The 25,095-nt window shown below is 33.7% G+C and overlaps 3 protein-coding genes across 6 annotated transcripts in view; 2 read left to right on the top strand and 1 right to left on the bottom strand.

The window, feature by feature from the left end:
- Positions 1–19,129, top strand: part of LOC149482770 (uncharacterized) — a 100,424-nt gene extending 81,295 nt beyond the window's left edge. For 2 of the 4 annotated variants that reach the window (XM_089703245.1, XM_089703249.1), the window contains 17 exons: positions 183–260; positions 2,021–2,170; positions 7,678–8,070; positions 8,253–8,768; positions 8,851–8,957; positions 9,773–9,905; positions 10,473–10,577; positions 10,920–11,092; positions 11,521–11,731; positions 12,378–12,587; positions 13,120–13,356; positions 13,594–13,779; positions 14,249–14,773; positions 15,364–15,564; positions 16,468–16,536; positions 16,681–16,755; positions 18,797–19,129. In XM_089703245.1, the coding sequence (XP_089559371.1) occupies positions 183–260; positions 2,021–2,170; positions 7,678–8,070; positions 8,253–8,768; positions 8,851–8,957; positions 9,773–9,905; positions 10,473–10,577; positions 10,920–11,092; positions 11,521–11,731; positions 12,378–12,587; positions 13,120–13,356; positions 13,594–13,779; positions 14,249–14,773; positions 15,364–15,564; positions 16,468–16,536; positions 16,681–16,737 (3,351 nt within the window). In that variant the 3' untranslated portion in view covers positions 16,738–16,755; positions 18,797–19,129. The remainder of the gene's footprint in view (positions 1–182; positions 261–2,020; positions 2,171–7,677; positions 8,071–8,252; positions 8,769–8,850; positions 8,958–9,772; positions 9,906–10,472; positions 10,578–10,919; positions 11,093–11,520; positions 11,732–12,377; positions 12,588–13,119; positions 13,357–13,593; positions 13,780–14,248; positions 14,774–15,363; positions 15,565–16,467; positions 16,537–16,680; positions 16,756–18,796) is intronic. The other 2 variants (XM_089703248.1, XM_089703246.1) reach the window with 2 other exon arrangements.
- Positions 19,130–19,592: 463 nt separating this feature from the next.
- On the top strand, positions 19,593–24,765 carry LOC149482769 (uncharacterized). The gene is made up of 5 exons (XM_089703250.1): positions 19,593–23,125; positions 23,218–23,430; positions 23,874–23,993; positions 24,086–24,214; positions 24,454–24,765. Exons 1-5 carry the CDS (start codon positions 19,928–19,930, stop codon positions 24,622–24,624), a joined length of 3,831 nt encoding a protein of 1,276 aa, XP_089559376.1. The 5' UTR covers positions 19,593–19,927; the 3' UTR covers positions 24,625–24,765.
- The window catches only part of Dok (docking protein homolog), a 246,996-nt gene continuing 245,409 nt past the window's right edge, over positions 23,509–25,095 (bottom strand). Inside the window, exon 3 of the transcript XR_016316583.1 lies at positions 23,509–23,631. The gene's annotated coding sequence lies outside the window, so the exon portion shown is untranslated. The remainder of the gene's footprint in view (positions 23,632–25,095) is intronic.

Here is a 25,095-nt window from a genome sequence, read left to right as displayed (position 1 = left end):
GTTTGAACGCGCTAATCTCGGGATCTACTAGTCCGATTTGAAAAATTATTTCGGTGTTAGATAGCCCATTTATCGAGGAAGGTTATAGGCTATATATCATTGCGCTACAACCAACAGGGGTGGAGCCACGGGGGTGAAACCGCGCGGAGCAGCTAGTGTTTCTAATAAAACTATTGTTGTAGGAGGCTCCGTCTGACGGTGATTCGGCGGTGTCCTCCGCGCCCGCTTCGCTCTCACCACAGCCGCTCAACGATATGTGGGTCAGTATCCAGAAACTATTGTTGTAATGTTTTAGTTTATTTTGTCATGATATTATTATATATTATATTAACTATATATTAAAAAGGGAAGTCTTAGAAAAAGGCATATAATAATTCATTAGCATACTTATAGAATATTCAGCCTTGGTTGCAGCAGCCTCAAGTGACAATATGTTGTTAATATAAGTATGAGATAAATGCACGCTTTAAGCCATAAGGAAAACATTAGGTATTTTAGCTTAAAACAATGGGGGTCACTTAGATTACCTTCTTATTTACCTGAATAGTAGAAATACATATTAAAAATTATACTAATTATTCGCTATAGACATTATAGATGTTAACAGTCTATAATACAAGGTCTATATTTGATTTTTTAACAAATAACAAACCATGAATCGTTAGTTGTTTTTACGAACATGCCCTTACCATTCCGCTCTACATGGCTACTTTTCAATGACTTATGAATAATTATACATAATAATATGGTAAAATAAATACGAATCATTTTAATAAAATACACATTTTATTCGATTAACTCACAATAACATAAGCAAGTTGTGATTATTACACCTACAATGAGTTAACAAGTAATACCTACCACAATAACAAAGTAATTCGTATTGACTTAATGATTGTCTAACAAGGAATTTGAATCACGGCGGCCTTGAATTATCATGAGAGAATCGCTCACCGCTAGTAAAATGTCATGCTTTTGCAATTCAAACATCTTGTCACTAAACTTAAAGGCGCCTGACGTTGCGTCACTACTCTATTGTTTTGTAGGGTGACCAAGCGTGTGAACGCCGAGATAAATAATAATTAGCAAATATTTAAAATGAAAGTTGTACACCATTTAAGTAAAATCAATTTATTCTATCAGTATCTTGAGCAAATACCAGTTTTATACATGTACCTTAACACTAATGGGTTTCTCAAATTATTACTGCATTTTAAAGTAGGCACTAATTGAATGTCAAATAGCCCATTTAAAGGTTAATAAATATAATTAAATAATAACGTGTATCCGCAAATTATTTTGTGTTAATGACTATTGAAGTAATCCGGTTTGGAATACTTAATTTCATGTGTCTATTTGTTAGCCATAAATATATTATATTTTTCCAGTTGCTAAGAATTTGGATTATAGTTAAAATCGTAAAAATGGGTGAATAGCCGTTGGCATGACACACGCTTTGTAATCCTTAATTACTGAGTTCACATCCTTTGGCAGCGATGTATTCTACGTAGTCGTTAATAAGTAGTACGCAACCATACAATTCTCAGTATTGTTTATTATCACTGATTACACAGTACCTACTTACAATGAGATATACTTAAATATGGGGTTAGTTTTATTTTGTAAAAAAAAACTCACTGACTTACTCATATATTTATTAGTATCTTGAAATTTGACCTGATTTTGTTTACAGACAGGTAATTCTTAGAGCAGTGGATAAAACTACAGCATAAATTGACTTTCATCCTCTTTTGCATTTCATTTAGCGGTTGCTTTAAAATTTTAAATGTAATCTATATTTCATCATAGTCTTCAACTACTACTCCTATATCTTCATTGAAAACATCCAGTGTTGACAGATTTTCGCATTAATAACATAAGTGTACATAGTAAAAATTGCTATGGTTTAGCTGTAAAAGCATTACAGATAGAAAGTCTATAATATAATAGATATAGATAATAAAAGCAAACAAGAAGCCCTTTATCCCAAGGGCGCGCTAAACGCACAGTGTCTGTACAGTCATGCGGGCAGTGCCGCAGTTCGGCGGAGCGCGCGGCGAGCGCGGCGCGCGAGTGCACGCGGCTCGCGGACGCGCTACGAGACGCGCGCGACCAACTCGAGCTCATGGAGTTCAGGCTGCTCGAGCTAGAGGACGCACATCCCGAGAAGGTAGTGTATAGTGTACCAGTGTAGTGCAGTATGGTGACACCTTTATAATTAGTGCATGAATTATACAAGTGTGTCGTGATTTTGGTGAACATGAATGGATTGGACGAGGTAACGTATTAATTTAAATTTTGTGTTTCATGGTTCGTTAGGTTTAAGCAATAATTGCTAACGAGTTATAAATTAAATATTTTCACGGTTCATTAGATTTTAGGCAATAGGTATTGTTACTTACTTATAATAATAATTGTAAACATATTATGGATAATTATCTACTATTAGTTACATTGGCTTAAAAAGTATTTATAAAATATAATTTAATTTTCTCTTATTTGTTCGTCCACAAATTAATAATAATCGATAGCGTTAAGATAGATCATAGATAAATAATCCCTTTTAATTTATGCAAACAATCAAATCGTGAAAGGAAAACTTGAATTACTATGTGTTATTGTGCATAGTGCATACCCGTTTAATATGAATTTTAAATAAGTTCATAGTTATGCAGAGGTGTGTTAATTATACTGTTTACTTGTCTTTGAACGTAGATAAAAGTTTGCTTTGAATTAGATCATCAAATACATATAGAGTCACTTATCTCGCGATAATTTTGATGTAATAAGCTATCCTTTGAATACATACTTACAACACTTCAAATAGTCACATGTAAAAAGATATAAAATTTTAAGAAATATAATTCATTAATAGTTTGATGAATCAATGGATTTAATAAAGTTATTGACACCACCCAAAGATGTCCTGGGACCGTTATTTGAAGTACACACAATTCCTTCCTTAAAACACAGGAAGTATCTTATGAATAGAGAACTGACTTGAATACAAGATGACTGCTGTGTACACGCAAATTGTATTAAAGGAATTTAAACCACTTATGGATGCGTCTTTCCAAACTATACAAGGCCAGTACGCAACGGTGTGAAACTAATCACGTATAGTTTGGAAATAACTTTTTTACAAAGTTCTTCCAATCTATACAACAGCAGTACGCAAATACTCGCGTATACTTTGTAGTGAAGTAAGTAAGAATAGCGCTCCAAAATATACAGCGCCAGTACGCATGCGGACTAATCGTGTATGTTTCGGAGTAAGCGCGGCGTCTTTCCATTGCTCGCGTTTATATTGTTGTATTGCTGTTTTGAAATCTATTATTAAAATGCATGTGTATTGTGTATATAATGTTGCGTACTGATCGTATATTTTTTGTATCGAGGATGCTTGTGTCTTCGTTCCCGACTATACTGCACGACTTACAATTGACAATATGTAAGAATCTAATAAGTCCAGAAGAAGACGGTTGCGAGGCGACGGAGCCCCGCTTCGCGGGGCTCCTATTTTTGTGTAGTTAAAAAAAACACGAACCTAACCTAACCCATTGGTAACCCTTTTATTTTTCTAAGCTTACCTAATAATATTTTTATTCCATATTTTACTGAATCAATCAAAAAGAATAAAAGTAGATAGATATAGCTGTACAAGTCTTTGATTGCCTATATATTTATTTTTTCGCTCAAGCGTAAGTGGTGTAGTAGCCATATTTCGTTATACATATTTTGCGTACTGATCGTGTATAGTTTGGAACGAAGAAGCAAGCATCCGCGTTACAAAGTATACACGATCAGTACGCAAAATTCGTGTATATATTGTAATAACAAACTTAAAAACAGCATTACAAAGTATACACGAGCAGTTTCCTATGGTTGCGTTCTGGCTATGTATAGTTTGGAAATACGCCTTATGGATACTATCAATTCATAATTAATGTAACGCAATATGCAGAATTTGAAGTGTGTATTTAGGTACAAAATACAAGTGCGTATATTTCAAGATAAGGTTCTTGAGTTGGAAAATAACAGTATTGCAAGTCACCTATGGGTATGTTATAATTGTACAGGAATTTAAATACCTTTAAGTAAGTAAGTTTTATTTTTTGCGTTTGCATTCCCGGAACTAATATAATGCCTTTGTTCCAACAGTAGACCGTACTAATGCCATGTTATGCATGAAAATATTTCTTTAGAGTTTCAAAATAATGTACAACCACAGTGTAGAACATGATTGGTATTATTGATAATTGAATTATTGCATTTATTAAATAAAAAGAACAATACAATGTGAGTTAAGCGGGGAAATCCTTAAAGAAAAAGGACAAGAATTATCCAACCATATTCACAAATACCTATTATTTTTATCCTATAATCTCTAAAAACGCCTCTACATTTACGTAGGTGTAAGCGGAAAAACACGCAGATACTTGAAAAACCAACTGTTTGACTAATGAATTCAACAAAAAATTAAAATTACAAATAAGTAAGTTTAAGATATTAAATAGCTACCAAATTTTCGGACAAACAAAATTAAAAGTTTTGAATATTAGGACTTTGGCCATTGACGACATTGTATGTCAATGACTTTGGCCAAATATTTTTCTTTTATTTAGAAATGCAATCCAATGTTTACTGAAGATGAAGATGACTTTTGATTTTACATTCAAGGTGACTTAGGTACTTATAAGAATCGTCACTTTTTGTAATATTTTCAAAACAATGCGTCTTAAAATAATAACATGCTATGAAGCAACGCAATAATATGGCCTAAATGCATGGTCCTAATGTTCATCGATTAAATATGTAATTAAAATATAATGATCGTTCAACATCGAATATGTTTTATGCGTATTCTAAATACATAAAATCAGTAGCAATTAGTACTCAACTATTATTATGTTAATATTAGAGTATTATAAACATCATCTTATTAAAAGTTATCTTTTAATATACCTAACTGTGATTTTATTATCAGTGTATAACGAATAAAGTTATTCGTCATCTGTTTCCTGTTACAAATTCATAGCCTTATACGGAACCTTAGTGCTATTGTATTGACTTGCAAATCTATCGAGCCTCACAGTTCTTTTCGCGACTTATTTTGTGAAATGCATGCAATGTTTGCAAAAAAATACAAAGATACAACGTTTTTCATGATATAAGATAAACAGATATTTTATATTATTTTTATATGGGTATATACCCATTAGGTATGTATCATAATTAATCGATTCGCAACTATGATGTAGATAATTTAGTAATATGAATGTTTTAATAAGTCACATTTTTTTGTGTTGATATTTCCATACCCACCCAAATATACCTACTAGTTTGTTTTTATCGTAACTTCAAAGTCCAAGTTTTAACTATTACTTGCCATTACGCAAATGCTAATAATACATGATTAGACAATATTATGTGAATGTAGAATAATGAACAATGCCTACCGTTAGTATGGGTAATTATCAATACTGGCAGCTGGTAGTTACAGAGCTTATATTATCTGTTATGCATAATTTACAATTAACTCGAAAGAAAACTCAGTTACGATACGCAACCAGTTAAAAGTAAAATGAGGATGATATCAACATTCAAATTTATGCCATATTTACATACATGCCTTGTTTTTCATCAACTTTTCATAAAGAAAATCAACTTTCCTTCTTTTTGTTATATCTTGTTATAATTCGGAGGTAGCAATGCATGCAACATAACCTAGACAATAATGTGTTAAACAAACAAGTGACTAACGCAATTTTTTTACGAGAATGGAGGCTAAATAACGCCTGGAATGTAAGATTCCAATGAAAAGGAAAGGATATTTGCTTCAAGGCTGTAGTTTATCTCGTTAGCACATTATTCTTTATCCGATTGTGATAATAAATCTCCTGCGCCTTGATATTATACGCGATATTTATAAATATAAAGTAAAATGTCTAATGTCTCTTACGAAAATACATGTTTAAATTTTCTAGATAATACAAATAAAGATAAAAGATATGTAGAGCCATAAAAACAAGTTATACAAATTACTAAATTAGTTTATGCAGGAATCTTTATAGTTTAATTATAATGAATTTTGTATGAATAAATATTTGCTCTCGTCATATTTAGTATTAATTTGATTAAAATTTAGTTACAAGCCAGAATCTAAACTTGATGATAGAGCTTATAGTAAACACTGTTTAATTGTATAATTGCATTTTAATAGTTCAGTATGCTCACAACTTCACTAGTTTAAATAATATTTTCTCTTGAGACTGAGCCGGAAATAGGCATAATATTTAACAGCTTCCTGCCATGTCGGAATTGATTGTAAACGCGTAAGAACTGTTGTGACATAATTTAAATCATATTTTTATGTCTTTAGACTGATTGTTAAAATAACGACGTCCAGACTAACAAGATTACGAGATTGTCAATTTGGTGAACGGTCTTTTAAAGGCCTATTAATAAAAAAAAGTCAGAACAGAATCTTGCTAGGTTTCTAATCTCCTGACGTCAGTTCGACCAGTTCGGTTTGCTACCGTTTCCTATTTCCGCTAGTAAAGCAATTAAATTCTATTTGTACCGGTTGGAAGCGCAATGCGTATCAAATGTGAAACCATATGAGGCAATCTGTTCTTCTCTAACTAGCAAAGCATCAGTGAATCGTATTGACCTATATCGTTTATGTAACCATGTCTAGTTTAGCTCTATTTAATTTTGATTTATCGCCCGTATTAACTGCCTGTATGTATTTGTTTAACGAGTACGCAATACATTTCGCGTTGGTGGATCGGTTTGTTTATAATGGTGCTGTTTTGAAATCAAAAAGTAAATTACAATGATTATCTTTAGTGGTCACGATATTGGTATTTCTTTAGTTCCTGTTCAAATTCTTCTCTTGAAAATGCTTCATAAAATACAATACGTAACCTACTTTTTCTGGTACGCTTGCTACGAATTTATCTGTTACAATATTAATCTTCTAAATTTCTTCACAATCATTGAAAGTAAACCACAATAAGTAACCACCAGTTAGATCCGCCAAGTTAATTAGTTCGCTATATCAAAATTTCAAACGATTTCACGGCGTAAGATCAATTGTGGTTAAGCTCTTGATTATGTATGCCACAAATACGGTAACAACTGATCTCTATCATACGTGTATTGTCCATAAGAACAAGCTTTGTGAAACATTTGTCAGTTTGTTAAATTAGCATAACACATTACTTCATATCACTGCTTTGTATTACTAAAATGGGAACGACAGTAGGTAGTGGGACTGTCCATAAGTAGTAAGAGTTTATAGCCTACGCAAACCATGTTGCCAAAGTTTAAACAAATAAATCTCATTATTTATGTATGCCTATTTATTAAGATAAGGAGTTGGAACCATTTAAATAAATTCAAATTAAACTAATGACACGATTTATATGAGAACATAAAATAATTCTATTACATAAAATTATGCGATAGTAGTAACATAAAACATCTTGATCTCTAAATCCAATTATTATCAAATCAGGTCACAGTCAAGCTGTTGTTGTCGACTTTAATACATCACTTAGCATATTATTTACGCACCTCGAGAAATATTCTTATTTTATATTAAATGAAATGCCACGGAGATAATATTTTAAAGTTGTAATTATTAAAATTTTATTTTAAATATATCTGCAGGGTGCTAGGGACAACCTAACAGACTCGGATTCGGGCTGCGTGTCCCCAGGCTCCCGAATTAAGGACTCGGCATCACCGGAACTAAAGCGAATGGACTCCGGCTACAAGTCCCCACACACGCCAAGCAGTCCTTGCAATCCCCGAAGGCAGCTCAATACGCCGCACGATGAATTCAAAGAAGACTTCGCTAAAGCGCAAGTCATGGCAGATATTTTGGACAGGAATTCAGAAACCAGTGATTCGTTGAAGAGCAATCCAGTGAAGGAACATCTAGAGCAGATGATATTGAATGCTGCCTCAGTGGATGACAGGAGCTGCTTGGAACAAGTTTTGATGATGTTATACAATTATCAAGCGCTAAGCAGTTCTGTTAGCGAAGACGAATGCTTTCAGGTAAGCTCTTTATATTGATAGAGTCAAACCTTTTCTGTGATTTAAAATAAAATATTTGAAATTGTCAATATTGTAGATCAATAAATCACTTGATGACCTTGTCATAAATAAAGAAACAACATGTAATAAAAATATATATTTCCCAAAATGTTTAGATTTATTCATATTTAAATTAATTGCAGGCAAAACCGAAAAGAATATGTGATTTGAGATTACGAACGGAAAACGACATACTATCGCACAAAACTCACAAAGCAATCGCGACTGTCACACCGTACCAGCAGAAAGGATACAAATCCGAATCACTCGAGAGTCTTTGCGAGGAAAGAAAACCAAATAACATATTGCAAGAGAGCGGTATATTTGAGGGCGTCGAAACTGAGTGCAAAGAGACTCAGACCGACCTTAACGATAGCTTTGAATGCAGCGGTGAATTGAACACTGAAATACAACGACTGAATAGTATAAGGGAGAAGTTAGAGAAACAGAGTAGGAATAAAACGCTTAGCTCGAAAGATGAAGTTGATTGTTTAGAATGTAAGTGTGTGAAGTTAGGGAAGAAACACAAACAGTATTACGAGAGGAGACTCAAGTTCTTGGAAGGCAAGATATCGATATACGAAGCGGCACAGGATGTTAAGGAGTCTAAATTAGCGCAACGTCTGCAAAAGGAGTTCTTACTTGAGAATAGGATACAAGTGAGTATTTAACAATTGATTTGTAAAACTGTAACATAAAAAAAAAACTCCAGGAGAAATTAATTTTGATGGCTTTTTATAGGAATTGGAAACGCAATTAACTGAACTTCAGGACAAATACGAAAGGCTTGAAGAGGAATGTTGTGAATTAGAAGAAATCGAAAATGACACTCGACTACATTGGCAACAGTAAGTACATTTTTTTTAAAGTACTTCATTGAGAGTCTTTTTTTATATTGATCTAAGTATAAGTATTTTTCATCATACAACTTATCTAGAAGTTTCCTTTGACACTGTTTTACATAAGTAAGTCTCCCATTCGACCGTGTCCAATTTCCTATTTCTCTTGAACTTAGCCTTGGTAATGATGATATTGAACATTATTTACGTTTAGTTTTTATTTATTTCTTGACTTATTTCTACAATATTATTTAAACATTATTTCTTAAACAACATTATTAGTTATTGAAACATTATTAGTATTTTCTTTATTTTTGCTTACATATCTTAAGATAGGTAAACTCAGTTAATTACCTGCTTACAATGCGATGCCGCCCACACTAGTACTATTAATGCGGAAGAGGAACGTTTTGACGATTTTTTTCTTAAAAGGTGTAAAAAACGTCATTTTATTTCATATCTAGATACGGTTTGTTTACTTGTAATTATTCATGCCGGCTCCTTGGATATTTTGGACTCCTGATTATATCATGATCTTCCAATCTTCTCAAAATGGTCTCAAGAAGTCTAAAGTATCGTGTCATAAGTTTATTTCAGAAGTAAATCAAATAATGATTTTGTTCATATTTTTGAATTTCGCTAATAATTTTATCAATTTATTTATTTATCATTCCTTTATTGTACTTAAAGAGAATAAAAAAAGAAATATAAACACTTAAAGATAGCTTAAACTAAGTACAAATGGCGATCTTATCGCTTTAGAGCGATTTCTTCCAGACTTTTGTTGTTGTCCACGATAATTTTAAATTATAATTTGGCACCAGGCTGGAAATGGACTACGAGTTGTGTTCAGTGCAACTGAGAGATATGACGGAACAGCGCGAGTTTTCCCGCGCGCAAGCGGAGCGCTTGTTGCAGGAGCTTGCTGATAGAGAGTGTGCGCTGAAGTCTAGAGAGGTGAGGTTTTAGATGCTAGATTTATTTATTTAAATTAAATACACACAACAGGTCACGATCTTGCCGGACCCATAGGCGACATATCAATTCGGGAGCAGATCGCAACCCAACAAAATGTTTACAATTACTACTACAATGAGATACAGCTTACAGTTATTTAAATATCTAGATGTAATAATATTGTATTAAAATTGGTGTTTAAATGAAGGTTGTGTTTCTTTCTGGTACATAAAAACAGCCTAGTAGTAAACTTTTTTGGTACAAAGGATTTGCCGAATTATATATTTTTCTGGAAATTAGAGTCTTGAAAAGCAAAGACAAACATTTTAGTAAATTTTAGTAGTTAACTGATTTTAAAATATTTCATATATTATCTAGCTATAGATCATTCTCTAGGATTTCATGTTTCTTTAAAGTTTCGTCATTGTACCCAAATACTTATGGCAGAAAAATGGCACCTACATATGTTGAAAGCTATTATCCATCTTCTAGCGCGATCGGATCAAATATTAGATCTTGTCTTGATATTTTTCCGTATTAATTATTTTGTGTATGAAATAATTTCAGAACGAACTTCTATCAAGGCTTAGCAGTTTGGAGCGAGCGGTGCCTGCGTTGATAGCATGGAATGTCATACGTGTATTTGGCGCCGTAGTCGATGTTGGAAGTCAGGTATTGATAATAATTTATTACCTAATTAATTGTATAACTTAATTAACTTTATTCTAATTGGATCTTCCTATCATGCCAATTAATTATGCAATAAATGATTATGCTAATGCTAAGCCATGTTAATGATGTTTGTTCCAAGACTTGAAAATAGAAACCTTAATTTTGCGTTTTAATTTTCAATGATGACTTCCTTTCTAACCGTCTTCAAAATAAAGGAGGAGGAAATTACAATCAAAAAGTAAAAAAAATCAAATTCAAAATTTATTGCTATTTTTGTTATTCCTAACAAACCCCCCAAACAATTTTCATCCCTAACAACATATAAATAAAACTCAATTCCAGAGAGCGTTAATAAGTCGCATGGGTCCATTCGACCAAGACACAAAGAAGACGATAGCCACAATCAAACAGATGCGACGTGTTGAAGAGAGGAATTGTACCGCAGTTTCTGCGTGGAACAATATGCAAGTGGCTACGGGAGGCGGTGTTAAAGTACTGGAGAAACAGATCACAACGTAAGATAACCTTCAAATATATGAAAATAGGTCGATCGAGTTAACTTAGTTAGTATTGCTTTGCAGAAAATTAATTTCTTTTTCTATCAAAAGTGGTAGAGAATGTATCAAATATAAAATATTTAATATACAATAATTGATTAGCTATCACAGCATGGGATGATTATACCTACTGTATGTTTAGATGCTAATAAGAAAAAAATAGTTTCACCAATTTTTATGTAATAAATTGGGCAGCCAAATTGAATTTATTCATTTGCGCGATAACACAGCAGCAATTTATAATTAAAAATCTACATAATATAAACATACAACGTAAAATTACTAAGTAAAATAATTACTATATTTAGCTATAACTACGGGATGCAAATCATATACAATTACATACTTTCAAACAATAAAATGCTGATTTAAAATTAATTTTACAGATTGCTCTCAGAGAAGAAACAAATCGAACAAAAGATGAATGAAGTAAGTAAAAACCTTGAAGCTAAAGTAAAGAAGCTTGAACAAGAACTGGACACGGCGAGGAGACAAATCGCGGCCGCTGTTAATGGCGCTGATATCAAAAAAGATAGAATTGAAGAAAAGGTTGAAGAATTGGAAGTCAAATTACGGCAAGAAAAAGAAGACGAAAAGGTAGGAGAATTAGATGAATATTAAAATTAGAGTAATTATAATCTTAATATAATATATAAATCTCGTGTCACAATGTTTGTCCTCAATGGACTCCTAAACCACTTAACCGATTATAATAAAATTCGCACACCATGTGCAGTTCGATCCATCTTGAGAGATAGGATAGGTTTTATCCCGGAAATCCCACGGGAAAGGGAACTATGCGGGGTTTTCTCTGAAAACGCGGGCGAAGCCGCGGGCGGAAAGCTAGTAAATATATAAATATACAAGTACAAAATAGAAATAGTAATTCGCCAATCAATTTTTACTTGAAGAATTCTGTGACAACAAACATGATTTACATTTAGGCATAATGTAAACCTTGACAAACAATATCAACTTGTCTTCATCTCATTGTAATACTGAATAAGTATTTATAACTAGCTGCTCCGCGCGGTTTCACCCCCGTGGCTCCTCTCCTGTTGGTCGTAGCGTGATGATATATAGCCTATAGCCTTCCTCGATAAATGAGCTATCTAACACCGAAAGAATTTTTCAAATCGGACCAGTAGTTCCCGAGATTAGCGCGTTCAAACAAACAAACAAACTCTTCAGCTTTATAATATTAGTATAGATTATTTTTCTTATGAAATATTGTTTATTACAGCTTCCAGCGGACGGATTCGCGAGCGGCAAGATAAGAGCACTATTGCTAAGTGAACAAGAACTAAAGAACCGAGTGTCAGAATTAGAAAGACGAGAAACCGCGTATTTAGAGATGCTGTCTCAAGCAGATGACATGTGGGCAGAAATGGAAGGTGGTTATAAAAAGAAGATTGAGGAATCGCAGGCTACAGAGAATCTGCTTAAAGGAAAGGTAAGACATAAAGATAAGAAAATAATTTATTGAAGTGAAAACTTCTTTAGCGGCGTTGAGCACTTTTTCTGTAATGGTTAAACTCGCGTCAGGACACGTGACCTGATCGAAAAAGCGTAAGACGGATACCATTCCAAAATATCAAACATGCTCAACGTTAATAATCAAGTTTTCACTTCTGCCGGCACTCCCGGAGTGCAATCCGTCTTTTTTTCTGCTTATAAATTATCTTCAGAGAATGTAAAAATTTAAGCTTAATATCCATATTACTTGATAGGGACAGATCTCGGAGAATTCGGGACAGTACTTATAATGTAGTCCATAGTCTTGGGAATAATATTTGCTATCGGATGCACTCAAAAAAAAAAACAGGATAAATGTAGCCATATATAGATATATATAATTAAGATAATCTAGCCATATATAGATACATAAATAAAGATTGTATAATCTTGAAAATAATAAACATTTTAAGTTATATATGTACATGTAAACTTGAATCAAAATCAAAAAATTTCCACATTAATTTCAGGTAAAGAAACTAGAAACCGAACGCGACCAATACAAAAAATGTTTCGAGCCGTTAAAGAAGAAACTACGTGAAGTAGAAGAATCTGAATCTGGAATGAGAATAGCATTAGAGAAAGCAGAAAGAGACGCTAAAGCTTTAAAAGCACAGAATAGTCAATTAACCGCTCTGTTTGGGAAGGCCGATGCGGAAACTAAGAAGGCGGAAGCTGCCTTTAAAAACGTCGAGACTAAGTTTAAAGTAAGTGTTGATGGTATTTTTGATGTGAGAATTAAGATTTTTGAACCTCAGTTTGTTTTAGGGGTCATATATATAAATGACCAATAAAATCTACAAGTTGTAAAAATAAACGAATTTAAAAACAAAAAAAATATTTATGCTATTTAGATATTATTATCAGAACTATTATAATATTAGGATCATAGTACAGATCGTAGTAAACCAATATCGCATTAATTTTTTTTCAATTTTTAACAGAAAGAAATAGACCACCTCCGTAAAATGAACAAACAACTGGATGAAGATTTGAAAAATCATCGCGAAGTTTCCAAAAAGACTGAAATGGCGTTTATTGGAGACCTCGAATGTATCAGAAAAGAGCTTACTAGAGCCTGCAAGAATAACCAAGAGTTGGAAGTAACTAATAGCGAACTTAAGGAGGAGGTATTTTAATTTTTTTACTAATTGGGGGCAATGCTTCTAATAAAGCTTATTCGGGGCTTTGGGTTAAAGGATAACTTACTATAAGAAAAATAAATTTATATACAAATGTGTTGTAGTTAGTTGTGTGTTAGAGCTGTACCTAGTTAGTTATTGTGTGTGTAGTTGGTGCAATTAGAGTATATTATTTTGTTCTTATGTGTAAATATTTATGTATGCATATGCTTGTTCCGCCCGTTAAAGTTGATTCTACAAGAAAACGATAACAACATTGGTTGAGTTAATACTTTGATCATCTCAATGATTATAAATCAAAACATCTGCGGGTTAATTAGTTTTCTTTTGTACATATTTTCGCTTACTGCATGTTTGCTTGCATCCGTTCCGCTCGTATCACGAAGACAAGTGCATGTTCAGTGACGTGTATATTGCATGGGAACAAGTCACCATCTAAGGAGATATGTTTTCTCAGGTGGAATCTCTGGAAAAGCAGCTAGCGTTAACGCAGAAAGCCTTGAACCAATGCAAGCGGAAATGTGACGAGAAATTAAAGACGATAAGTCACGAGTTGTCGATAAAGACTGAAGAGTTGGAGGAGATGAGAAGTGAGAACATGCGACAGACGTACCACGCGTCTAGAGTTGATCTCAAACCGGACAGAACTGAATATGTTGATGAAGGCTATTCGATATACAACGCCGTACCAAAGAGCGATTTCGGAAGAATGCATCACAGTATGAGCTATATCACCTCAGAGGCGAGATGCTCCTGTCCGTCCATGAGAAGCCAATTAGTCAGCCAGTTAATAGAAGACTTGTTCGATAGAATACACAATACAGTCGATGACGACTTGGCTAAACTGTGTAAGGAGATTGTCCCGCTTAACGATGAAATAACTGAAGAATCGAAGGCAAAGATTACTAATTACCTTCTGATGGCGATCTCGAAAGAACTCATAAGGTCTATCGGAGACGCTGACGCTAAGACTGACACAGAGGTGAGTCGCTTTATATTTGTGACTAAAACTTAATGCGATAGCCAATCTAAAACTAATAATGTCATTAATGTGGTCTTGGGATAATGATTAACATCGATATCTCAATTGTTATAATATTACCATTTTTATCATTTTGTTGTTAATTTATTTGTTTTGATAATATTTCGGGATCGGATATTTCAACATATATCCGTTCCGTTTTTCCTTGTGCACAATATCGCCAAATTCACATTCACAATGTTTAATAGTTATGCACTTTTATGTAAGAAAAAATATTTAACGAAGTCAATTGAATAAACTCGATTACTATTTACTACCTATGTAATAAACAACATTTTTTTATACAAATAGCAATGTGTACTTTGATAAATGGCAAAGCTATACTACTGCTACTTATAGGGAAATCCTTCAATAGATAGGTGCACATCAAAATCGCGTCAAATTATACATACGTTACTTTCGTATTGCAATCAAATATGAACGGCATTTTGCTAATGAGTCGGATACTGAATTTTGAATTATTCACTTATCATATTCATTCGTTAAAGTGCAGTTTATAAATCCTATGATTTACACCGACCACGTTAAAGGAATGGCAGCGCGCGGTATCCTCAATGACGTACTCCGTGTACGGCGCCGGTACATGCGCTAAGGACTCGGAGCGGTGGCGCGGGAACGCGGGGGTTGTGCGCGGGGCCGCGAGACTCGCCAGTGTGAGCTGTGCGTGTGCGGCCGCGAGACTGTGTGCTGCGGCTCCACACGCTGCTGCTGCTGTCAAACAGTGTCAAGAGGTGCGTGTAGCGTGTAGCTCTTGGTAAAAGGGGTAGCAAGGCGCGGTGTCTTCCATCATGTACTTTATGTATGGTGCGGGTACTTGCGCCAAGGAATCAGAGCGGGGACGTGACTCGTGAGTGTGAGCTGCTCCACACGCTGCTGCTACTGTCAAGAGGTGCGTGTAGTAAGTAGTTAGCTGTAGGATTAGTAACGTAATGGCGCATCCATCCGGCGGCAGTTTGCTTGCGGCTTCGAAATTAAGTGAATTTGCCACCGGTAAAACCGGCGGCCTGCATTCAGCGGCAAGGCGGTCTGAAACCCGGCGACATGTGTCGATACGCCATAAGGTATCCTTGATGATGTACTCTCTGTACGGCGCTGAAGTGCCAAGGACTGCCGCATTGCACGCGACCGTCGCGGTCAAATGTTGGTAAGTGTGTGTACTGTGTTGTTTGTGTATGTACTGTGTGTGTGTGTGTGTGTGTGTATACTGTGTGTTTACTGTGCTGTTATTATAGGACTGGCTGCTCCGCGCGGTTTCACCCCCATGGCTCCACCCCTGTTGGTCGTAGCGTGATGATATATAGCCTATAACCTTCCTCGATAAATGGGCTATCTAACACCGAAAGAATTTTTCAAATCGGACCAGTAGTTCCCGAGATTAGCGCGTTTAAACAAACAAACAAACAAACTCTTCAGCTTTATAATATTAGTATAGATTAGAAGCGTGCGGTCTTCTCCATGGTCACAGTATATTGTGTACTCTACTCAACAAGAGTTGCATTGGGATTATGTGATGTTGTTAATTTATTTGCAAGGATTTTTGATAGGCAACCACACGAACAAGTTTATTCTCTTTTAAATAATAATTTATAATCTTCAAGAGAGCTTATTTAAACAAAATCTGTTTTACGTTTCAGGAAGTTTTAGAGCATGGCGATGTTAAGATTATGGAAGAACAGCTAGCAAATGCGATAGAAAGTATAGTTGTAAGTATTTTTTTTAATATTAGGTATGCTAGATTACTTTTTTTGATACTTACATCATTACTTAACACTGACCTATTAAAAAATCTTCTTTAATTTTAATTATTTGTATTTTTTAAATAAAAACATCTTTTTGTATTGTTCTAGAATTGTCCATCTTGTGCGCTAGGTACAAATGCGATAGTTTGGAGTACGGACGTTTAGTGTCACGTATATTTATATGTAAGTATTTTTTTATATCGAAAATAAAATTATAATTTGGCCCATTGCATATTGAATTTTTTAATTATCTTGATTTTAATAAATTTTTTGTTTTTATTTTAATTCAAGACTAGATATTTTCTCTAGTCTCTTCATGAATAACTAGATAAAACTATATTTATCTATTGAACTGAATTTGGTATCGCATTTCTTAATGATTTTGTTCATACACGGATTATGAATAAGTATAATAATACTAGCGGTCCGCCCCAGCTTCGCCCGTGGTACCTACATGTTTAAACTATCCTATCTCTCAAGTTGGATCGAACTGCACATGGTGTGCGAATTTTTATTATAATCGGTTAAGTGGTTTAGGAGTCCATTGAGGACAAACATTGTGACACGAGATTTATACAGGGTGTACCAAAAAGTAGTGATGAACGGAAGCTGAGGGGTAGAGGACCTAGAGGGCTATCCGAATCACCCCCATGTATGTTATGCAATTTTTCGTATTTTCGGAGTTATGACGTTTTTTTTCAATTTTTCACCTATCGCCGAGTACGATGATATTTTCACTCATGCTGACGTCAATGATTGCGGAAGATGTTTGATTTTTTTTGTGTGCTAAGCTGAAAGATAGGCCAATTCAGTATGGTAACATTTACTATCGTTAGATCTTTGAATGGAATAAAAAAAAGAATTAAATGGCAAGAAAGATAAAATTACCCAGTATGTTCACCACTTCAAGGGCCCGTAAAAAAATAAAATCACATAATAAAAGTTTTCCGTTTGACTTTTAAAAACTTGCTCTATCTATCAGATAGCTACCCTGAAAATTTCATTTTATTATTCAGAAGGCTTCAATCGAAAAATTTTAATCTAAATGTGGTAAGTGCAAAAATTGAATTAACATGATGATCATTAAAACCAATGAATAGGTGTTTATTTACCAGAAATTTTTAAAATAACCCCGCTGTTGCTCAATGCAAGTGCGACATCACCGTAAAAAGTTGTCTTTTAAATGTCTGAATGCCCTTTTATCATTTTTAATGGTTTCTTCTGCTACTATGAATTTCCGGGTTATTTCGTCCAAATTGTGGCAGTCTCTCGTGTTTGTAGTATCCCCACGGAAAAAAATCAATAGGGTTTATGTCCGGAGACCGTGCAGGCCAGGCTAAAGGGCAAAGATACCCTGAAAGATGGATTGGTCGTTGCAGCCTGCGCATGCGCCGGTGACGCCTGCCTTAAAGCCTGGCCTCTACGGTCCCTCGACCTAAACCCCATTGATTTGTTTCAATGGGAATACTAAAAAGACCTCGGCTACTTGAGAGAATGCCACAATTTGGACGAAATAACCCGGAAATTCATAGTAGCAGAAGAAACCATTAAAAATGATAAAAGGGCATTCAGACATTTAAAAGACAACTTTCTACGGTGATGTCGCACTTGCATTGAGCAACAGCGGGTTTATTTTAAAAAATTTTGGTAAATAAACACCTATTCATTGGTTTTAATGATCATCATGTTAATTCAATTTTTGCACTTACCACATTTAGATTAAAATTTTTCGATTGAAGCCTTCTGAATAATAAAACGAAATTTTCAGGGTAGCTATCTGATAGATAGAGCAAGTTTTTAAAAGTCAAACGGAAAACTTTTATTATGTGATTTTATTTTTTTACGGGCCCTTGAAGTGGTGAACATACTAGGTAATTTTATCTTTCTTGCCATTTAATTCTTTTTTTTATTCCATTCAAAGATCTAACGATAGTAAATGATACCATACTGAATTGGCCTATCTTTCAGCTTAGCACACAAAAAAAATCAAACATCTTCCGCAATCATTGACGTCAGCATGAGTGAAAATATCACCGTACTCGGCGATAGGTGAAAAATTGAAAAAAAACGTCATAACTCCGAAAATACGAAAAATCGCATAACATACATGGGGGTGATTCGGATAGCCCTCTAGGTCCTCTACCTCTCAGCTTCCGTTCATCACTACTTTTTGGTACACCCTGTATATATTAAGATAATGATTGTTATTATTTTGTTGTTTCAGATTCACCTCCACCGACCTCACTCTGGTGCCTTCTTTAGTCTAGACTTAAGCGACCTGTATATACTTTGTATTATATAACACTTAGGTACACATTATAACCTTAATATACAATATTATTACGACGAGCATATCGAACAAACATGTACCCTTCTAATTCGAATTAAACGAGTTTCTTCCGTGCCAATTGTGTTTCGTTTTTTGTGTAAATAATAAAATTAGTTTGAAGTCGATTATTTGTACTAAAAATCTCACAAATCGATTACTGTAGTACTGGTTTATGTATTTTATTTAACGAATGATATTTCATTGATGGATTAAATGAATATTTAATAAGCCCTTGTTTTATTTTATTATTATTGTGATAATGCCTTTATATACCTATGCGTACTAAAATTATGTAATGTTGACGTAGGTAGTTATTGAAAATCTAGAAGTAACCAACTTTACAGTCATTAGAAGATTCTTTTATACTGGTGATAAATTGAATAGAATAAATAGGTAGGTATCATAAGATAGTTCTAAATAGAGAGTAGAAATTTTGTAGCTACTATATACTATATACTATATACTTACTTATAACCCGTAGGATATTTTCTTAAATAATTAATTTTGATTTAATATCGCAACCAACCAAGAAGCAACAAATATGTAGATACCTTAAAAAAGATCGTCTATAATTTTGGTCGAAATAGTTCAGTGTTTATTCTTTTTATAAATCTCAAAATTCTGCCATATCTGACATTTAGAAATTGTCATATTTGTATCTTACTATCCAAATTAAAAATGTAAAACATGTAAAGAAGAAATATTAATAACAGTGCATCATAAAAATGCAAAAAATAAGCAGAGAAATATGAATACAGTGTAAGATTTTCTTATGTGAGTAACTTAGATACCTACATAAAGAGTCGTAAATAATCTAAATCAGAAATGGTGGAATTAAGGTGACTTCAGTCATATGTATTTAATCTGGAAGGTCTACCGATTCCGATTTTTATTAAATCATATTAATAAAATCTGGTTAATAGGAAAGAAAGTAACTATAACATAATATTAATTGCAGGTAATTCGAACAACAAGTTTGTATCACAAGGCCTGCGTTCCTTCCGAAAGTTTCAATACACAAAGATAATGATAAGAGAAAATAGAACTAATAAGGATTTGTTCGATAACGTCGAACATCCGCCAAATCATCCGGAAAGTAAAAACCAACTTGTAGAAAATACTCTTGAGGCTGAAATCTCTAACTGTTCATGTCCTGAATGCGATTCTCTCCGTTGCTTCACTATCCAACGCGATCTAGCAAAAAGCGCTTGCGCCTGCAATGATTGCAAACCATCTAATATGTGTATGGTTTACTCTAAAGATAAACCCGAAAGTAAACCTATTTTGAAGACACAAAAAAGTTACGAAAGTTACAAAACCTATAGCAGCCTACCGAGAAACGTGGATTTTTGTGAAAAAACAAGTTACCACAAAACGGTAAAAACTAAAGACGGGCAATTTGATAAGATTATAGAATCCAAATATAATTACAAAGCTATACTCGCTGATAAAAACTATACTGTAGACTCAGTCGACGAATGTCGAGAAACGTCGATTACGAGGCTTGAAAATACTTTTTTAAGATATCCTTGCAAAGATATTAGTAAAACGACGGCGCAATTAAGTGCACAAATTATGAATGTTCCAATAAAAGATTTTAAGCAATCCTTTTCTATCGACAAAAAGCGTGACGATATTGTGTCGAGAATAGGCAATGTCAAACAAGATATATTCAGTAGATTGAAAGAAATTTACAAAGCATGCAGCTGTAAAGTTTGTGAGTGCATACCTGTCACTTCATTCTTTCCCGGAACAGAAACATGTTCCTGCAAACCGTGCGAATGCAATGAGTGCAAAGATTTATATCGATACATTTGTGAAATCAAAGAAACCCCTCATGACGGTTGTCCTTGTATACGATGTGATAGAAAAGATTGTCGCGGTATAACAAAAGGCGCATCAAAAATAATGAATTGTAATTGCAAACCGTGCCAATGTATAAAATGCTCCGAAAGTTTTTCAAAGCCGTGTACCTGCGAACCTTGTCGTTGTCTTGAATGCAGATCAATGCCTTTGCGTTCAGCGAAAGCTGTTTTCGTAGCACCCGTACAGGAGTATGTACGGCGCGATTTGTGTGACTGTTCACCATGTGAGTGTTCTAATTGCACCCACAATTACAGCACCACTAGTAATATGCGGGCGAGATCAACCGGCACGGTGACACAATCGTTTTGTCCGTGTGACACATGTACGAACGACTCGTGCCAATCTGATGGTGCAAGCTGTAGATGTGAAACGCATAAGGGCATCATGAATAAGCCTATACAAAGAGATGGATATGACTATGATATAAGGAGACTTTTCATCACAAATGTTTGGCCAAAGTTCGATCCTAGTAAAAAAATAAATAAAACAGACATCATTGCTATGTATGCTAAAACTCAACAAGACTGTTTAAGGGATAAGAAGGTCAAAGAATGCGAATGTGATGAATGTAAGTGCATATCGTGTATCAAGTCTAATAGAAATTCGTCCGTTCCAAATACAAATTTCGGTAAACGTGAAACCTGTGAATATAATAAATGCAATAAATATTTAGGAAAAAATAAGAGTATAATAATAAAAGAAAGCGAATGTAAGTGTAATAACTGCGAATGTTTCAATTGTGGAAATTTTGACGATTCAAGAAGCAAGACTACCATTAACAACGCTTGCATTCGACCGGATTTCTTAGCCAACTATGCCCCTAATCATTGTAATTGTGATTCTTGTGAATGTATAAATTGTATGCAAAACAATCTCGGCCAATGCCTTCAAGATCAACCCACACGTCAATATGTAATTAAGAAAGATACAAAGCAAACGCCATCTTTATGTAAAATTGTAATAAATGGTTCACAATTGCCTAGTAAACCATTTTTAAAGGCAATGACTAAAGATATGAATCTAGAACCTACCCGTTCATCTAAAAGAATTAAAAGTAAACATAATGTATCAATTTATCATGTGCTTTCTCAACATAAAAATTACGAATCCGAAAAATCATTCACAATTTTTGATAGGGTAGAAGATCCATCGATATATTTCAGTACTAGAAATTCAAATGAATTATTGACTCCATCTTTTTCTCGATACGAAAGAATGGATTACGTTGCTCATCGTAAAAGTTATGATATCTTGTCATTCCGAGGAAAATCGTCGTCTATTCCTGTAGATAATAAAGATATAAACAATTCTCAATTACCTCATTTACAATTATTAATAGAAGACCGTCAAACTACAGGGCCTTTTTTGGATTTTTCTGAGCAACTAGATACACGTCACTATTCGAATAAGAATAATTATGATCACAGTAAAAATATAAAATATTCCAACTCTTTGTATGGTGAAAAAAATAAAAGAATGTGTCCAATCTATATGAAAACTTTATACAGTAAAGATATTGCTACATTCGATTATAACAAAGTTAAAAATACTTTACAAGATGCGCAAGACTTCTCAGTTAAGTTGAATGAAATATTAGAAACATATGAAATGGCCAATAATAATTTTGTAAGCATATCTCAGAAATTAAAACAATTGCATGAAACCATTTTTAACAGTACTGATATGGGTTCCATTCAACCAAACCAACATTTCACGCAAAACCACGATGATAATATTGTTGGTGATAATAAAATATACCCTATGCTAGTAGAAAGTCCAGCCAACTCAAAAGAATCTTCTATTACATCAAATTCTACGACATCAGGAAATGAAACAAAATTAAAACCAATATTCGGAAGTCACAATTTACTTGAAAATGTTGACTGTGTTCAATTTCAAAATAGTGTACATAATTGCGAGGATGATTTTGGCGACAGGTCAAAATCGGGAAAATGTACTCCAAGTAGATTATTAAATTATAGCAATAGTCGTATTAAGAAAAGACATAAATTGAATCAAGGTTTTTACAAGCATTCAAAAATAATTTTAAAACGACTATCATCGAATCCTAAAATCATAACACGAAAACGTATCGTCAACAAATTCACTGAGACAACATCTGATGTGATGATAAAGAAATTACCTTTATTGAATACATCTACGTGTACAGATAAATGTGAAACACAACAAGACATAAGTTTGAATACGACAGTTACATGTATATTTAAAGATGCTGATTTTTATAAGGATGCTTGCACAAGTAGCGCTGATAACTATTTTTTAAATGCAGACGACAACACTTCCAACAGGGGGGACCTAGCTTTAGAATTAATTCTACAGCCAAAGAAAACCAATAAGGTTACTAATCTAAATTCTAAACCCTTTTACTTAAATTTTATTTACATAACGCTTTTAATATAATGTTTAATATTCTTATTTAACGTTTGCAGAATCCTAAATCGCTTGATTCAGTACATCCTATTAATGTTTTGAGGAAAAATCTATTTATTAACACTGAAAAGACAACACCCAATAAATATATTTGTAAAATTCCGCTCTTAGAAGAAGATATAAAACAAGTATTAGGTATAATTTCTCGAGAAATTCGGCGTGATACACAAGAAAATGTGGCTACACCCAAAAGAAAACAAAGCAATACTATGGTATCTATAATGTTTACTTAGAGCGAGCGCGTACGAGCAACTTTGTCTCCGCAACTTTTTTGTCTCCGCAACTATTTTGTCTCTCCAACCTATGGGCTAGTATGAAAGTGCGCGCACGTAGCGACGCAACTCCCCATACAAATTGATGGGAGAGACAAAATAGTTGCGGAGACAAAGTTGCTCGTGCGCGCTAGCTCTAACCTATTTAATTTCAAATGATTAAAGTCCTTGTAGAAACAAAAATTTCACTCGCTTCTTTTTTGAATTATTAAAATTTCCTAGAGCATATTGTAATGAAGTAGCTAGTGAAAACTTATACCTAATTAATTAAAAAATTTGAACGGTCTAAACGATTAGTGCCATCAAAATGCACATAGTAGATAATATTTACTTATATTTTTAACTAAATAAATTAATAATAATTCAAGTTTGTTACTTTACAGAAAGAAAAAACATTTCGGCGGTATCTAGATGGATTGGTTTCGCGCGCAATGCTTGAATCAGAGTTGAAAGCTACCAAAGCTACATCATTAATTGATCGCCCAAGTAAAACTTCCGTTAAGGTTAACCTATCTATATATAAAAAAAATCATTTGAAAAATATAATAATTCACATTAGACTTAAAGCCAACCTAACTATTCATTCAAATTATAGATTTCTCGACCTTACAATAATCAAGAAACATTAAAGGCAAACTTCTATAACCTCAGAAGGATTTCAGATCACACCGTTCTTATAAAATGGAATATTCCACATGATATTTCAGAAGTTCAGGGCTATGAGGTATGTATTCTATTAAATTGTTCCTACGTGATGCAAACGTCCCACACGAAAAACAAATGGAAATTCAAATTCAAATTTATTAAATTAAGAAAAGTATTTATTATATTATATCTAACGTAAATCGATAAATTTCATTTTTCTTACCTACTTTTATATTTATAGCTAAACTCTAATAATATTTTTTCCCATAATACCACAGATATCTCCTTCCTCCTCCTTATCAATATTTTTTTCTTTAGTTGCAGGTTGACGGTCGCGCAGTACAAAAGATTTTTAATCCTACTCGCTCCATAGCTGTCATTACTTGTCTACCACACTGTGATAAAGTCTTGATCTCTATTCGAACGCTAACAAGAAACGAAACATGTAATCCTATTAGCACTACTGTGTACCATCCACGAATTAAATGAAAATAATATTTTTTACCTCTACCTAGTGTGCGATAGTTCCAAATCCTCCTGTTTCAATAAAAAAGTAACAACAATTAAATTGCTTTTTATTTAATTATGCACTTACTTGAGAGAAGTGGTTAGCATTGAATGTAAAATAATTTTATAGAGCCTCCTACAAAAGGATTATAGGTCCTAGGTAGAAAACACTTCCGAAAAGGAAATAAATTAACAAAGGTAAACCTTTGTAATATAAATATTTCAATCTTGTGTAATATATAAATATTACAAGATAATTAGTTTGAGAAATATAGCAAGGTCTAGAAAAATAATAGGGATAGTTACTAAACACATACATAAATCAAAAATAATTTGGGCACTACTTCCGGGTCTTCTGATATAACCACAGATAGCGTTAGCTACTATTAAGTATTCTGTGCCACAGATATACTTAACTTTAAAAATATGAAATTTCAATAATTTTGTTTGAAA

The sequence above is a fragment of the Colias philodice genome, chromosome 14 (genome assembly GCF_061535455.1).
Source record: "Colias philodice isolate Cphi_HAF_F1 chromosome 14, ilColPhil1 Martin Lab GWU primary, whole genome shotgun sequence".
In the NCBI taxonomy this organism is placed as follows: Eukaryota; Metazoa; Arthropoda; class Insecta; order Lepidoptera; family Pieridae; genus Colias; species Colias philodice.
Note: the sequence above shows the minus strand (reverse complement) of the source record. Positions and strands in the feature narration are given on the sequence as shown.